Source organism: Aedes albopictus, chromosome 1 (genome assembly GCF_035046485.1).
Source record: "Aedes albopictus strain Foshan chromosome 1, AalbF5, whole genome shotgun sequence".
In the NCBI taxonomy this organism is placed as follows: Eukaryota; Metazoa; Arthropoda; class Insecta; order Diptera; family Culicidae; genus Aedes; species Aedes albopictus.
Window position 1 is genome coordinate 289,612,351 of NC_085136.1, and position 18,414 is coordinate 289,630,764.

General features: G+C 40.0%; 1 protein-coding gene across 2 annotated transcripts; it reads left to right on the forward strand.

Moving 5' to 3' along the window:
• The first annotated feature begins 505 nt into the window (after positions 1 to 505).
• LOC109623083 (mitochondrial pyruvate carrier 1) lies at positions 506 to 18,274 on the forward strand. 2 transcript variants are annotated; one of them, XM_020077553.3, is made up of 3 exons: positions 506 to 792; positions 1,182 to 1,433; positions 17,121 to 18,274. In XM_020077553.3, exons 2-3 carry the CDS (start codon positions 1,262 to 1,264, stop codon positions 17,330 to 17,332), a joined length of 384 nt encoding a protein of 127 aa, XP_019933112.3. In that variant the 5' UTR covers positions 506 to 792; positions 1,182 to 1,261; the 3' UTR covers positions 17,333 to 18,274. The 2 variants fall into 2 exon arrangements, with proteins under 2 accessions (XP_019933112.3, XP_062702946.1); XM_062846962.1 differs by lacking the exon at positions 506 to 792 and adding an exon at positions 915 to 1,058.
• Positions 18,275 to 18,414: the final 140 nt, after the last annotated feature.

Below are 18,414 nucleotides of genomic sequence, written 5' to 3' on the forward strand. Positions count from 1 at the left end.
GCAGCTGAAAGATCATCCAAAGAAAGATCGAAAACGGTCATTAACTCATTTTTGTCCAAAATGCAGATGGGACTGACTTGCGATTCACGGCAGTATAATAAATTCTTCAAAATGCTTAAGGTCTCTTAAGACCTTCTTGCCCCGCCCCCCCTCATATGCCATACAAGTTGCATGCAAGTTGAGTTAAAACGGCACTTCTATTCGAATGTCGATATTTCCTGTTTTGCTTGGTTGTATCTTTCAATGATGCAATTTAATAATTGCTTCTAGGATCTAAAAGTTCAATTTCACAAAAAGTGTGACGTTCTTACATAATCATTGCAAATTTGATAGCAAACTTTAAAACTTTTTTTCTTGCGGGAATATATTACCTGATATACACGTACGTTGCCTTTTGTTGACTGCGATCTGCGACTGACAGTTCTCGCTGTCAAACCGCCGCGGCGCAGCTGATTCTCGCGAATTTGCGTCGCGACGCAGTGCCGATCGATGATGAACGGCGAGCCAAATCGCGATATCTCGTCAATGTTTTTTTATGTTTACGCCAGCGAGCATACGCGAAAACAACACAAGCTCAACTCGTTACGTATTATTCAACACAAGGCCACCGAAACCGACGCAAAAGTTCCTCTCGCTTCAGTCGGATCGGGTTTAGTGTGTTGTTCAGGTTCTAAGTTAGCGAGGGTGCGATAGCGTGCACCTGGTACACAATCGGACCGGAATCCTTCCCGACCGAAGTCCCTTCCCTGTTTGGACAGACACACCCGAGGACAGCGGGACCCCATCCATCCGGTAAGTGTGTTTGGTGTGCGTATACGTATGACGTGGGAGGGCACCTCAAGTTCAATTAGAAGCGAATCAGAATCACAAAATAGACGTCTCAATTGGCAAAAATTATATAACTTCCAATCAGTGAGGTATTAATCGAAAAGCCAAACTTTCGCTCGTACGATCGCGTCCCATTGATAAGGCTAGGCAGAAGGACCGACCGTGGCAGATGTTGATGCTGTTGGTTAGCAGCTAGTTGTGAACAAGGGCGGTTATAAGTGGCTCAGTCGGTAAGCCTAATCTTATCAATCCGCGAGCGGCGAGAGTAATTGAATTGTGATTTCTGTTTTATTACCGCAGATGACTCTTGCTTTGAACAGACGATGATGAATTCTTTTTGATTCACTTTCTAGCACGTTCATATAGTCGGTTTTCTATCTGACTAGCTACACCTAATTGCCCCAGTAGAACGTGATACGATAATCTAGGAGAGATGGCCGCCGCACTGGGAAGGAAGCTGGTCGACAGCTTGAAGAGCAAGGAATTTCGGGACTACCTGATGAGTACCCACTTCTGGGGTCCGGTAGCTAACTGGGGCATTCCGATCGCGGCTCTCGCTGACATCAAGAAGGATCCGAAGATCATCTCCGGGACGATGACCACCGGTAAGATATCAAAGTGCGAGCGTGTTAAGGGAAATGTTAGAGGTATTTGATCATGTTTGTGGTATTTTCTATTATTGCGATATTGAAGAAATGCTGATTCGCTTTGAAGATCTTCTTCTTCTACTTTATGGCTCGACGTCCCCACTGGGACTTGGCCGGCCTCGCTTCAACTTAGTGTTCTTTGAGCACTTCCACAGTTATTAATTGAAGGGCTTTCTTTGCCTGCCATTGCATGAATTTGTATATTGTGAGGCAAGTACAATGCTACACTATGCCCAGGGAGTCAAGAATTCAATTCAATTCAATTCGCTTTATTTTAGAGACTTTCAGCCTTGGGCTGGTTCATCTCTAGTCAAGAAAATTTTCCCGACCGGAACGGGAATCGAACCCGCCGTCTCCGGATTGGCGATCCATAGCCTTAAGATATTAGGTTCAAGGACAAACGCCTCAAACAAATCTCAAGAACCTTCAATCAAACGACAGAGTATTTTATTATTTTGTTCTTGCTCATTTGTACCTAATAAGATTAAAATGAGAAGCTCAGGTGTGCTAGTTTTGTTTACGAAGAGATTTGTGCTCTCAAAATCGTGAGTAGGTGCCTAAGGTCGTACTATTTGGACTAAGGAATCGCTATTAAAATTCTTAGGGAAATTCCCGAAGGAATTCCAGGAGGAACCTTAAAAAAACTGCAGGAGGAATCCCTGGAGATACTCCTGGAGGAATTTCCCAAAAATAAAAACTCGGGAAGGAGTCTCCAGTTCCTGGAATAATGCCTGCAGGTACTGCTGAACGGAACCCTGAAGGAATTTCTGCAAGCATTCCTGGTAATTCAAGAATTTCTCTTAGAGAGATCCCTGCAGAAACTCCCAAAGAAATTCCTGAATGGATTTTTTTAGGAATTCCAGAAAGAATCCCTGAAGTAACTCCAGAAAATTTTGGAAGGAATTCATTCCTCATGAAATGAAGAATTCCTAAAGAAATTCCAGGAAGAATCTCCAAAAGAATTTTAGGAGGAACCCCCGATAGAATTCTAGGTAAAACCCACTAAGGAATTTCAGGAGAAACCTTAACGTAACTGCAGGAGGAATCCCTGGAGAAATTTCTGGAGGAATCTCTGAAATAAACTCGTGGAGGAATCCCTGAAGGAACTTATTGACTTATCCCTGCAGAAACTGTAGCACGGAACCCTGACGAAACTTCTGCAGGAATTCCTGGTAGCTCAAGAATCTCTCTTAGAGAAATCCCTGCAGAAACTTCTAATGTATTTCCTAAGTGGACTTTTTCAGAGGAATTCCCAAAGTCATTCCGGGAAGAATCCACGAAGAATTTCCAGGAGGAGTCCCCGAATAAATTTTGCGATGAATTTTCGAAGGAATTTCTAGAAAGAATCTAGAGAGAAATCCAGGAATCCCCGAAAGAATTTCAGCATGAATCCAATTCAAGGAAGAATGCTCTGAGAAATTTTAGGAGGAATCTCCCAACGCATTCCAGGAAGAAATACCAGGATAAAATTCCAGGAGGACCCCCGGAGGAAATTCCTGATGGAATCTTCGATGAAATTCCAGGTGAAACCCACGAAAAAAAATCCAGGAGTAATCCCCGAAGGGATTCCGGAAACACTTTGGGGAGGACTTTCCACGAGGAATTCCCAAAAAAACTTAAGCAAGAATCTACGAAGAAATGCTGCGAGGAAAACCAGAATAAATTCCAGGAGGAATGTCCAAAGCAATTCCAGGAGGAATCTGCGAAGGAATTTCGGGAGAAATCCCTTCGAAGAGTCTCCGAAGGAATTTCAGGAAGAATCCTCGAAGGAATTCCAGGAGTAATATCCGAAGAAATTCCCGAAGGAATTCCAGGTGAAATTACCAAAGAGATTCCACGTGGAATTCCTGAAGGAACTCCAGAAAGAATCCGCGAATGAATTACAGATGGAATACCCGAAGAAATTGCAGGAAGAATCACCGCAGAAATTTCAGGAGGAATCACCGATGGAATTCCAGGGGAAAATCACGAAAAAATTCCGAAGGAATTTTAGAAGGAATGCCCGAAAGAATTCCAGGACGAATCCCTAGAAAAATCCAGCAGGAATCTCCGAGGGATTTCCAGGAGGCATCCCCGAAGGAATTACAGAAGGAATCCCCGAAGAAATCCCAACAGGAATTCTGGAAGGCATTCCAGGAAGAATATCCGAAAAAAATGCAGGAGGAATATCAGAACGAATTCGAGCAGGAATTCTGGAAGTAATTCCAGTTGAAATCCTCGAAGGAATTCCAGGAGGAATCTCCGAAGGAACTGCAGGTGGAATTCCCGTAGGAACTCCAGAAACAATCCGTGAAGGAATTACAGATGGAATTCCCGAAGAAATTGCAGTAGGACTCCCCGAGGGAACTTCAGGTGGAATCCCCGATGGAATTTCAGGTGAAAATCCCGAAGGATTATTAGGAAGAATCCCCAAAGGATTTCCAGGAAGAATCCCCGGAGGAATCCCTGAAGCAACTTCAGGATGAATCCCCGAAGGGAGTCCAGGTGGAATTCCCGAAGGAAGTCCAGGAGGAATCCCCGAAGGTGACCAGGAGGAGTTCAAGAAGGAGGTCCTTAAGAATTTCTTGAAAGAAATCTTGGAAGCATTCTTGTAGGAATTCCATGCGAGATGCTTAAAAGAAATCCAGGAGATATGTCTGAATATAATAAACACAATTCCCCTGTAGGTATTTCCGAAAGAAATCGCTAATGTAACTCCTGGAAGTATCCGTAAATCCTCCAGAAAACATATGCAATATAACTCCACGTACGATCCCTGAAAAAATCTCCTGAAAAAATCCCCGAAGGAAGTTCTCGAGGAATCCCCTTGGGAAGGACTCCTGGAGAAATCTTAGAAGAAACTGTTGGGCTAATCCCTGAATGAACTTCTGAAGAAAATTCTAGGGGAATCCTTGAATTCTCCTGGCCCAAGTAACAATTTCAATTCCTTTTAGATTTGATTATTTTTATGGAAGCTTTATCACAGCATGACCAATTCATGAAACATTTATAGTTGTTTTTATCAAGAGAAAACAATCTTCGTTCGTTTGCGGTTTTTAAGTTGTCTTCAAGTTAATTTTGAAATTCGCGCATAAAACAACTGAATTTACAAGAGCATTAAATCTTATAATAAGTTTTAAGGCGTATTTGAAGTTATTTTCAACACATAACATCAACATATTTTATTAAAAGTTTATGCTTCGTTTATTCAAGTGCATTTCATCTGGCTAATCCTCCTTTAAAAACTTCTCGAAGCCTTCTATTCTTGAGCTAGAGCCATTACTCTGGAACAAGAACTATGCGAAATAATGATAAGACAACGAACTATTTTTCAATCCAAATTATGAATGTAACAACTTGGTTAAAAAACCGCGTTCTCATGCAAATATAAACACATAAACATGTTTGCTCACTGATAATTTAGCCATTCTTGTGCTAAAAAGTAATCATGTCAACGAAATAATGATTTAACGGTCAATCAAAAATGCGAGTAGCTGGCTGCTGTCGTCCTGCCTTCAACCAGTTTCTCACACAGGCCATAGCTATGCGAATCGAAAATGAAATGGGTACTTACTGTGACTGTGCTCAAGCTCATGCCATATAGTGTAATTGTAGTAAGTTGCACTTCATTATTAATAGCAAAAATACAGGGAAACAAAATAGAATTGGCACATCTTGACGCGAAACACCGCGAAATGTACAGAGACAACTTTCTAGCATCGAAAACGTAAACAAACAATTGTCAAAGGCTGTTACTCTTGTATAAAACGAATAAGTTTCATTTAAGACGAACAAATCTGCCTTAAGATCATAACTAGTAAAAACAATCTTCAATAAAGGCTGTAGCGTTCATGCAAGGTGACTTGGTTCCATCATTGTTTTGAGGGGGTTTGGATTAAAGGTAATAACAATTGATGGCGGCTGCATGAATTTTATTCGCTTGGAACGGCAGCCATGCTTAGAAAGAATTGAAAAAGTGGCGTAGCCTTTTGTTTTTAAAGGAAATTTATGTCTTCGTATATTAATGATTGATATTATTTTTGAGGCGCTTTGTAATTTTCATATGTTTTGGGTGGCATATCAACGAGAAAGTGGGTATGGCACGGAAAATTTCGATTCCCTGTTATCAATGATCTGTCAGGCAATTTAACTGTTTTAGCCAGGCTTGACAGAAACTCCCTCGCGAGAAAATGAGGAAGTGATTTTGGCGATTTTCTGAGGAGCGAAAATAAAACTCAGAAATCACAACGCAAATCCTCAACAGCACCGAGCGCGAGCTTGCCGCGCAGCGAGGAGTTCGTCCAACACTCATAATTTCTTGTTGTGTTTCTCACGTCCACTCACGCTCAAAAAGCTCTCGCGAGTTCCACTCCCATACAAAGAAAGACTCTCGAGGCGAAAATCGCACTCAAAAACCCGAAATAATCATCGACTCTTTTTTCGTTCCCCTCTTCCTCACTCAGTTTTTATTGCCTCTCTGTTTGGGGTTCGCTCGCTCCCTCGCGACGAGGCAAAAGCAAAACACCGCTCTAGAGCATGCTGCAGAACTCTTTTGATTTCGAGGAGGAATATCAAGCCTGGTTTTAGCCATTTCAATTTGATGAAAATTAATTCACAGTTCAGTTAATATTTCATCCATGAAACAAAACTTGTTTGCATCTGCATAATGCTTAGGTAAAAGATTTCATTTATAATGCACTGTTGACACTTTTGAGAAAGACAGCTAAAAGATCAACATGCCTCAAGATATTCTTGTTAAAGTTTCATGAAGTTCTCGAGAAATCCCCTTGGGAAGGACTCCTAGAGAAATCTTAGAAGAGAATGTTGGACTAATCCCTGATTGAAGTTCTGTAGGAATGTCTGAAGAAACTTCTAGGGAAATTCTTGAATTCTCCTGAAGGTTTCTTTGGATCTTCCTGTAAGAATCTCTGAAGGAATTCCTAGAGAGATCTTTAAAGAAACTTATGGAGGAATTCCTGATTGAATTCATGATGAATCCGCACGAATCGCTGAAACTCCTTAAGGAATCTCTGAAGGAACTCCTGGTCTAATCCCTGTAGGAACTCCTGTAGAAATTTCTGAAGGAGCTTCATTAGGAATTCCTGGAGGTATGCTGATTTCTGATTGTGCTACTTTTCCCCGAATGCCCGTTTCCCCGAAACGCGTAAGAAGTAATTTTGAATCATTAGTTTGTGTTCTTTAAATATATTGTTCGTGCAAGTGGTAGGATAAGTTCGGTAAGCAACATTTCTTCCATGTAGTTAAAATATTTTGTACGTTTCACATTTTATTTATTAACGGAGTGTACACTCAACTGGACTTGACTACGTTGTGTTATTGACTAGAAACAATGGGTCAGATACGCTAGGCAGATAATGTAGGGCTAGAGTTTAGAGCCGGCAATACGGATGATGGAGATCTCGTCCAAACATATATTAAAGTACATATGTACATGATTTAAATGAAAAGGAAAAGTTTCTAGTGAAACGACATTAGCTTTATTTATAACAATAACTTCAGCAGTCAACCGCATTCTTTGAAAGAAGGGAATATATCTAGTGAAACTATATCAGCTGCGATGTTAACAACACTTTAATTTCAAAACTTGAAAAAACACCTTCTTTGAAAATAAAGGGTTGATTGATTGATTTGTCTTTATTAGAGAGACTTTCAGAAAATAAAGGGAAATTTATTAGTGAATTAGTATTAACTATAATGTAAAGTTATCTAAGATCTCTAAAGAACAGCCATCTTAGTAGCAAGGAAGATTCTTATAACTGTTAGCTGGTAGACATGCCTGTCCGCACTGAGCACATGAAAATTCTGCTCTTTGGATTTATACCATCAAGCACATCATAAATTAGAAATCTTTTCATCTTATCAGATAGAAGGATGTTGCAATATCTTAAATGTCATTATGAACTGTCAAAAAACCGCACTGCAGAGCCATACGGAGCGCGCAAAGAGATTTTCACCCGGGTGAAAACATTGCAGTGAATTTCACTTTGAACCGCACGGGCCCTGCGAACAAGTCTGCTAGTAGGAAGCGTTAGTTGTACCTAATAGTAACAAATATTTAAGATAAAAACTTGATAGAAGAGGTTAAAAAAGTATTCAATGGAAATTAGACATATAATGTTTTCTTTGATATGTAATACATCAAATTAAAAATATTTTTCGGGGAAGCTTACTTATTCGGGTTAATGGCATTCGGGGTAAAGGGTTATTCGGGAAAACAGCACTTGGGGGAAACGACATTCGGAGAACCGATATTCGGGGGAAAAGTAGCACAATCCTAATTTATGAAGGGTCTCCTGTGGGAATTCCTAAAGGAATAACTCATAGATCTCCAAGAGGCATACCTGAATACTCCTGAAAAAAAAATCTCTGAGGGTACTTCTGGAAGACTATCGAAAGCCGGCCGAATTGAGAAACAGCTGGTCTTACAAATGTTACCTCGGAAAGTACTTGTAAAGATGGTAGGGTATTGGTTCCCTTATTAAGCACTAGCTGTCCCGGCAGACGTTGTACTGCCATTTTGATTGTGATTGTTTGACAACTGCTGGGGAGTCATTTTGGCACCGCACTCTAGATTGGTTTTATTGTGATCGTTTTGAATTTCTTCCCCGCTCATAACAATTTCAGTAATTTTACAATTTCTTTTCTTCGAAGTTGATTTTCGTACCTTTTTTACCCTTCTTACACCCATAAGAAGGGTATAAATATCGCTCGAAAAACCGACTTTCGATCCGAGGCCCGGAGGGCCGAGTTTCATATACCAATGAACTCAGCTCGACGAACTGAGCAAATGTCTGTATGTGTGTGTGTGTGTATTGCGGATTTTTAGAAAAAAATCCGCTCTACGGTAGCCGCCGAGTCCTACCGCAGCTGTCAAAGTCCTACCGCAGCCATGAAAATCATCTTATCATTGAAACTGAAGGCCAAATCAAAGTATGCTTGCTAGGTGAACTACTCTGAAAACCAACAACAAACAATCATCATCGGCGTCGTATCCAAGGCTATCTAAGGCATCGCTTGGGTAGATCGATGATACCTCAGTGAAAATCAGTAGTCTGACAGCTGCGGTAGCTTTTCGTTCTACCGTAAAACGGAAAGTTTTCTCTAAGTTAGCAAGTGTGTGTCTAAGTGTGTGTATGTGCGTTACAAAAAAAAGTCACGCACGTTTCTCAGCCGTCTGTCAACCGATTTGAGTTCTCTTGGAAGCAAATGAAAGCTACTACATCCTAGTAGAACGCTATTGATTTTTTTTTTCAATTGGACGTTTGGTTACCGAGATATCTCTCGAAGAGTACTTATGAGTCATACATCTAAACTTTTTAAGATTTTTGACCAAGTGTATCATAATAAATATTTCGGCCGTTTGTCAATCGATTTGGGTTCTCTTAGCACCAAATGAAAGCTACAACATCCTAGTAGATCGCCCAGAAATTTTATTTCGATTGGACATTTGGTTACAGAGATATCTTCCGAAGAGTACTTATAGACTGTTTCAGAAATTATAAATACACTTTATTTAGTAAATTAAATGAACTGTTCTAATGATTTTTACCTACTTCTTTCATAGTATAGCATATTGTACTTCATATTTTTATATTTCCTTTCAATTGTCTTGATATTTTAAAGAACAGTCGAGTTCTCTAACAAATAACTTATTTTTTCAAATTTGCATTTGCACAAAGGTGTTTTTTAATGATTTCAACATTATTTATCATCAAATACCAAAAATGATCTAATTTTTTATCACTTTCGCTTTCTCAACAAGTTGTCTAAGGAATGCCTTGGTTAAAATTTGGGAAAAATCGATAAAGGCATTTCCACAACATTTTTTCGGAGATCAAGTTTCTCATTTTTTAAGGTTTTTTACGGAACATAAGAACTACCACACAGTTTCTTAGCTTTCGTGAACGCATTTAATCTAAACAAACTTATTTCTTCAGCTCATTCGATCCTTCACATGGCAAAGCTTGTCATACCATAAAAACGAATGCAGTAAGCAGTAATTAAGACATTCGTTTGCTTAACGTTTGTTGCTACTGGTGTTGTTGAGAAATTTGAAACAAAAATTTTTGTTTTGAGAAGGCCCGTAATGGTGGTTCTTGATCAAATATTCCAGTAAAAATTACTCTTACCAATCGAGAAATATCTTTTATTATCGATACAGCAATTTCTATTGTGTTTGGAAATTAAATATTTTATCTGTGAGATTTTTTTCTTTTCTACTATGCTACATTTTTTTACCACTTTGTGCAACTTCAAATTTTGATCATCTTGTTTACAGAGCCCTATTTTTTAACTTTTACCAGAAACATCAACAAAATTGATATTATTTGCTTCGTTAGCATGTTTACTATTAGAGCTAGAAGAAACTTTTTTGGATAATGTGCTCAAATTGAAATGGCAGGTTATTGTTAGTGTATTTATAATTTCTGAAACAGTCTATAGGAGTTATACAATTAAACTTTTTGAGATTTTTAACAAAATGTATCATATTAAATATCTCAGCCGTCTGTCAACCGATTTGGGTTCTCTTGGCACCAAATGAAAGCCACAACATCCTAGTAGATTGCCCAGAAATTTAATTTCGATTGGACATTTGGTTATCGAGATATCTTTCAAAGAGTACTTAGGATTTATACAACTAAACTTCTTGAGATTTCTGCCCAAGTGCATCATAATAAATATCTCAGCCGTCTGTCAACCGATTTCGGTTCTCCTGGCACCAAATGAAAGCTACAATATCCTAGTAGAACCCTATACAATTTTATTAGGATTGGACATTTGGTTACTGAGATATCTTTCAAAGAGTACTTGAGAGTAATACAGGTTAACTTTTTGAGAGATTTTTGAGAAAGTGTATCATAATAAATATCTCAGCCATCTGTCAACCTATTTGGGTTCTCTAAGCACCAAATGAAAGCTACAATATCCTTGTAAAAGGTTCTGAAATTTTATTTCGATTGGACATTTGGTTACTGAGATATCTTTCGAAGAGTATTTCAATAAATTCCTTTTTAACCCTTCTTACACCCATAAGAAGGGTATAAATATCGCTCGAAAAACCGACTTTCGATCCGAGGCTCGGAGGGCCGAGTCTCATATACCAATGAACTCAGCTCGACGAACTGAGCAAATGTCTGTATGTGTGTGTGTGTGTGTGTGTATGTGCGTTACAAAAAAAAGTCACGCACGTTTCTCAGCCGTCTGTCAACCGATTTGAGTTCTCTTGGAAGCAAATGAAAGCTACTACATCCTAGTAGAACGCTATTGATTTTTTTTTTCAATTGGACGTTTGATTACCGAGACATCTCTCGAAGAATACTTATGAGTCATACATATAAACTTTTTAAGATTTTTGACCAAGTGTATCATAATAAATATTTAGGCCGTTTGTCAATCGATTTGGGTTCTCTTAGCACCAAATGAAAGCTACAACATCCTAGTAGATCGCCCAGAAATTTTATTTCGATTGGACATTTGGTTACAGAGATATCTTCCGAAGAGTACTTAGGAGTTATACAATTAAACTTTTTGAGATTTTTAACAAAATGTATCATATTAAATATCTCAGCCGTCTGTCAACCGATTTGGGTTCTCTTGGCACCAAATGAAAGCCACAACATCCTAGTAGATTGCCCAGAAATTTAATTTCGATTGGACATTTGGTTATCGAGATATCTTTCAAAGAGTACTTAGGATTTATACAACTAAACTTTTTGAGATTTCTGCCCAAGTGCATCATAATAAATATCTCAGCTGTCTGTCAACCGATTTCGGTTCTCCTGGCACCAAATGAAAGCTACAATATCCTAGTAGAACCCTATACAATTTTATTAGGATTGGACATTTGGTTACTGAGATATCTTTCAAAGAATACTTGAGAGTAATACAGGTTAACTTTTTGAGAGATTTTTGAGAAAGTGTATCATAATAAATATCTCAGCCATCTGTCAACCTATTTGGGTTCTCTAAGCACCAAATGAAAGCTACAATATCCTTGTAAAAGGTTCTGAAATTTTATTTCGATTGGACATTTGGTTACTGAGATATCTTTCGAAGAGTATTTCAATAAATTCCTTTTTTTATTATTATATTCGCTTGTTATCTTGCATTAGATTTTGACCAGTCTAAGGTAAATTATTTTTCAATAAATAATGCTGATCTCATATAAAGTGTATCGGAGGCGAATGACTTTTTGTTAAAACCTCTTTAATAAATAAATAAATAATAATAATAATATAAAGTGTATACTAGCAGGTTATTATTTTCAATAAAATTATAAATAACAAATTACAAATAAACAGGAATTCTTTGAAAACTAACAATATGTTAAATGAAAGCTTTGAATTTATATATTGTGGGTAAGTGCAAGAACCGGACAGCCAAAATAACTAGCTAATGCCAAAACTGATTTACATAGTAGATATATCATTTTTGTCCTTTTTGCACCATAACTATGAATACCAAGTACTTCGGAGCTAATTTATTCGACTGATTAAGAGATATTAGACAAAGTGTATCTCGCTGATTTTCTTATCCATTTGTTGAATATGGAAGCTATTATTTTTAAACATTCCATACAAGATTCTAGGAGGTGTCTGGCGTTTCTGGTAGTTAAGTCCATGGTCTGATGCTATTTTGGAAACCAAACCACTAGATGCCAAATCCACAATATTTTCTAGAACTTTTGGTCAATCAATCAAAATAAATTTGTTAAATACGAATAATACAACAATATTTTTAATACGTGTAAGAAGGGTTCTGTTCACCATAGGTGGATTAAATCGGGTTTTTACATATAAACACAGCCACCATGAATACGAATCAAACCCTGCAAGAGTCATCCCGATCGGTTCAGCCGTTCGTGAGTTTTGTTGCCTCAAAGGGACTTCAAACTCATTTTATATATATAGATGTGGCTCCCATTTTCATCCTACGAAAAACAAATGATTGAAGCGCTGTTTGTTTTGTTTCTTATTTTTGTATTTTTTGTTAGAAGTGAGCACGCATGAAAACAAAAAGAACGGAATCTATCGGTGCTGTATTCGCTTATTTTCGAATAGGATGAATATGGGAGCGTGAGGTTACTGATGGAACACATACCCTACGACATTTCCCCGAGCGGTCTGGGACTGTACCACCTAAGAATTTGCACGACTTGCTAAATGCTAATTAAAAAAACTTCTGAAAGACTACCAGAGGGAACTCACGAAGGACTAGTGGAGGGAACTTCTGAAGGGTATCCCTGATTAAACACCAGGAGGCATCCCTGAATCCTCCTGAAACTACAAAAAGAACTCGTGGAGAGATCACTGAAAAAACTTCTAGAGCAATTCCTGAAAGGACTAAGTTTCAGTAGGGATCCTGGAAGAAATTCTCGGAGGGATCCTAAAAGAAACTCCAGGAGAAATTTATGAAAGAATTCCAGGAAAAACTCCTGCAGATATTACTGAAGGAATTTCTGGGGTAATCCCAGAAGGAATTCTATGAGGAATCCCTGAAGGAATACCAGGAGGGATCCTTGAATAAATTCCAGAAGGAATCCCAGAAGGAACTCCTGAAGGAACCCTTGATGGAGCCTCTGAAGTGATCCTTGAAAGATCTTCTGTAGTGATGATCCCTGAAGAAACTTCAAGAGAGGTCCCTAAAGGGACAAATCCTGGATTGTAATTCTAGAGTAATTCTGCCGAAGGATTCTCTCAAGGAATTCTTAGACTATTCTAAAGGACCTCCTTGAAGGATCAAATTAATCACTGATGGATCTCCAGGAGACATCCCTGAATCCTCCTGAAAGAATCCCTAAAGGAACTCCTGTCGGAATTTCTAAGAGGTCTTCTGAAAAAATAATAATAATGAAACTCCTACACTTACTTTACTTTCAGTCCTGAGCACCCATGGTGGTGCAGAGGGCCAAAATTGAAAGATTTCCATGCTGGGCGATTGCCAGGGCGATTGCATCGCCTTGATCTGTCTGTGGCCAGGGCAAATTTCTGTTGACTTGCTCTATGGAGGCCGCGCCGCCAGGGCTGTTTGGCATAATGCCATTGGCATAAGGACGTTTGGCATAATGGACATTTGGCATAAAGAACGTTTGGCATAAAATAATTTCAGTAAAAAATGAGCCACATACTTAACGTCAAAAAAGAAAAAGTATTCTAAAGAAGGTGTTGTAGCGGAAACGGAAATGGTCACAGTAGGCATCCAATCTAATGTCAATTAGTCTTTAGAAAAATACACTCATTCCTATTTGTTCGTTCATACTAACTGTACGTGTTTAATTCACTGCGAGTCACACACTCTACAAGAGGTTATGGGCCCAGTATTAAAGTTAGAAATGGCGAATGCGAATCCTGGAATCGAGAGACTGGCCGGCAGGGAAAATTGGAGCACCTGGAAATTTGCTGTTCAAACTTATCTGGAAGTCGAAGATCTTTGGGAAGCGGTTGAACCCAGGAAGAATGCTGACGGAACGCTGGCGCCCGTCGATCCTGTTAAGGACAGAAAGGCAAGAGGGAAGATTATCCTGTTCTTGGAGCCGGCAAATTATTACCATGTTCGTGAGGCCAGAACAGCTCGGGAGGCTTGGATGAAGCTCAACAACGCGTTCGAGGAGACCGGCTTGACGCGGGAGGTTGGCCTGCTCTACAAGCTAATTCGGACCGATCTGGAGTCGTGCGGAACGATGGAAGCAGCGACTGGTGGTACCGGTGGAATTCGGAAGTGGTCCTGCTTCAACTGAGATTGTTCCTACAATTCAAGATGTTGACGAAGCAGCATACGAAACCGCCGAGGAGAATTCAGAAGACGAAGATGCAAATGACACCTCTACAGATACTACTGTTGATGTGACTGTGCTCCCTCCGCGAACAACTTCAAATCCACCTCGGTCACAGGTGTTGAGGCGCAGCGGACGGGAGCACGTACTGCCAGGCAAGTACAGAGATTTCTATATTCAGAGCAAAGGTATTCCCGTACATAATAATTCTCAGGTCGCAAACGATGAGTCGAGCTTCAGTAGCGGTGGCAGTAATCCCGATTCTGACCAGTGCCTGTCAGTGGATCCCAACTGCGGACTACCAGCGATCGAACCGAAGAATTATCGAGAGGCCATGGCATCCCCGTATGCGGAGAACTGGAAGAAAGCGATGACCGAAGAATTGGAGTCGATTCATGCCAACAAGACCTGGACGTTGACTGATCTCCCTCCAGGACGAAAGGCTGTTGGATGCAAATGGGTGTATAAAATCAAGCGAGACGTCAATGGAGAGATAGCGCGATTCAAGGCCCGCTTGGTTGCGCAAGGATTCAGCCAACAATACGGATCTGATTACAACGAAGTGTTTGCTCCGGTCGTGCAACAAACTACTTTCCGGACGTTGATGGCGGTTGCGGCAAGGAAGAACATGACTATCAAGCAATACGATATCAAGACCGCATTCTTGAATGGCGATCTTGAGGAGGAGATTTATATGCGGCAGCCATGTGGATTTGCAGAACAAGGAGCTGAAGGCAAAGTTTGTCGGTTGAATCGAAGCTTATACGGCCTGAAGCAGGCGGCTAGAGCGTGGAACCAGAGACTACACGATGAGCTGAAGCGGCAGCAGTTTCAACGGTGTCTATCCGATCCATGTTTGTACCGCAAGCAACTGAAGGGAAAATGGTGTTACGTTCTGGTATATGTCGACGACCTAGTAGTGGCGAGTGAAGATCCGAAGATGATCGAAGCGCTTGCGAGAAACCTGAAGCATTCGTTCGAGGTCAGCGAACTAGGTGACATCCATTACTACCTGGGTATGGAAGTGGAGAAGGACCGTGAGGGCGATTATTTCTTGAGTCAACAGAAGTATATCCGAGAAGTGATAGTATCAAGCGGATTGGCGGACGCCAAAGATTCAAAAACTCCACTAGATCCTGGTTACATCAAGAATGAAAGCGAAGGGACGCCCTTATCCAGTAATGCAGAGTATCAGAAATTGATCGGGAAAGTCCTGTATGTAGCTGTGAATACTAGGCCGGACATTTCAACCGCAGTATCGATTCTGAGTAGGAAGACAAATCATCCCACCCACGAGGACTGGAACGAATTGAAACGCGTGGTACGGTACCTCAAGGGGACAATCAACTACCGATTACGTCTAAGCAGGAAAGGAGAGGTCGGCGCCATCACCGGTTACTCTGATGCAGACTGGGCTGAGAACCGGGATGATCGGAAATCGTATAGCGGTTTCGTGTTTCAAGTTAACGGAGGTACGGTGAGTTGGGCTTGCCGCAAGCAGTCTTGTGTGTCGCTATCAACAGCGGAAGCCGAGTTCATCGCTCTTGCAGAGACAGCGCAGGAGGCTCTATGGTTGAAGTTACTGCTGCAAGAACTGAATGATGAACAACGAGTTGTCATCTACGAAGATAATCAGAGTTGTCTGAAGATAATCGAAAGGGAGAAACTAACCCGAAAAATGAAGCATATTGCAACAAAATTTCATTTTACTAAGGACCTTATCGAGAAACAAGAAATTGAATGTATCTACTGCCCGTCCGAAGACATGGTAGCAGATTTGTTAACGAAGCCATTGCAGCGCATCAGATTGGAGAAGTTGGTCAAGCTGATCGGACTTTCTATTACCGTTTAGGAGGAGTGTTGTAGCGGAAACGGAAATGGTCACAGTAGGCATCCAATCTAATGTCAATTAGTCTTTAGAAAAATACACTCATTCCTATTTGTTCGTTCATACTAACTGTACGTGTTTAATTCACTGCGAGTCACACACTCTACAAGAGAAGGATATTTAATACATTATAATGCAATAATGTTTCTGAATATAATATGCAGACAAGGATGATCTGCTGGAAAGAACCATTACCGGAATCTAAATTACTTGTATCGATAAAGAACAGCCTATATACAAAATCAAGAACATTCCCCTTCCGGAAAAAATCAAATTCATGGAAGTGAAAGGTTATTTCGAAAATAAGAGATCCAAAATAATGTACCACTAACAAGTTTGCCTTCTTTCCATTGAAGGTTGTTCTTTAATTTTTCTCCAGAGGGAAAATATATTTCACATATTCTTTATGCCAAATGTCCTTTATGCCAAATGTCCTTATGCCAAACGGCCTTATGCCAAACGTACCAGACCCGCGCCGCCATGAGCCTCTGGTTCTGCCTCTGCTGCGATGTTCTGCAGGGTTCCAATGTAACGCTTGTTTGCAGATTTCATTCCTGCTCCCGCTTAGAGTGTGGCCGACCCACATCCACTTTCGCTCCAGAATATCTGTCGCTATCGACTTTTAATAACATCGACGAGGGAGCTCCGCGTTGGAGATCCAATTGTGAGGCCACCATGCACGAATTTATACCGCAGACATCCTCCTAGAGGCATCTCTAAATCCTTCTGAATGAATCCCTAAAGAATTTATTGAAGATATCTTTGAAGAAAATCCTGAAGAGATCTCTAAAGCGATTTCTGGAGAAATCCTTAATTGCAATTTTAGAGGAATCTGAAGGAATTTGAATCTTTGAAAGAATCCTGTAGGAATCTTCGAAGAAACTTCTGGTTATTCCGTTCATTCAATAAAAAATGTCCACTTTTGCAGAATTCATAAAATAGATTAAATGAATAATAACCAACTTTTGCAATTCCTCGTCCACAGCCCTGTGCCTATACTCGCTAGTGTTCATGCGCTTCGCCTGGAAGGTGCAACCGCGCAATCTGCTACTGTTCGGGTGCCACATCACCAACTTCACTGCCCAGAGCATCCAGGGTGGCCGGTGCTTGGAGTACAACTACCTGGGTGGTAACAAACGTGCACAGCAACAGCAACAGCAAACGAATGATTCCCCTGCCGAGGCACAGAAAAAGTAGGCAAAAGGCAGCCGAACCGTTGGGTGGAAATCTCTCGAATGGATCAACAACAATCGAATCGAACCTAGAACAATTTTTAGCAAACGAGATCTAACTATGTGCGGGGTGGGGAAGAAAGTGTTTGGCACATCTATTATACTAGTTAGTTAACAGAAGCTGTTTTGTCAAGCCTTAAAGGTGCTGCTTTCGTGAGAGTAGGGAATATGATTCTGGTAGTTCACTAGCTTTAACTATTGTTTCGGAACTTTTTGTGTTTGTTGTTTTGTGGAGCTTGTAACAAGGCCCAGTGTGTCCTCAGTACTACTTATATGGGTACTATTAGTTTACGGGGGAAAAGTGAAACAAACGGGAGCTCGGGAAAAAGAGGGGTTAGAGCGCAAACAAATTTTTAGAAACATACAACACTTGACAAACAGGATACAAACTTTTACAAACGCACTTTTGCACGAATCGTAGTCTTTCCATAGTTGCACTATTATGAAAATTTAAAGTTAAGAAAAATTAAGATGTAACATAAAACAGGAAATTGTAGCCGGGAAACTCAGGATTAACTTCAGCCAATGTTCAATAGAAATTTAAAACCCAACGCTCAACCCACTTCTGAGTTTTCATACCATAGTGGAGATTACTACAATTGAACCTATTGTAATAAAAGACATAAACCATTTAATTACGTACTCTTGTAATAGACCCAATGAACAACAATCAAACAGATTCAGTTGCCAATAATGTTGATCTTCTCGCCATAAGTGGTCCTTGAATCCTATATCTTTAGCAACAACTGGTTATCGAAAAAGTATACCGAAACCGCACATCACGTAACCAGACAGAGACAACGAGGCGAGATCAATCGGAAAGTACGGGCACACTGTTTTACGGGAAACTATTTTTTGTACATATGTGAAGCAGGTATTTTCACAATAAATGTCTTACTGAAAAGAACTTTTAAACTGCCTATCAAGCGTCGAACTTCTTGTAGATGACAATCCAGATTATGAAAAGAACAACAAATTGCAGGAATCCTAAAACTGCTGAAATAATCTAAGTCTTTGTTGGAGAGAATGGAAAGGAAAGAAAAGGTC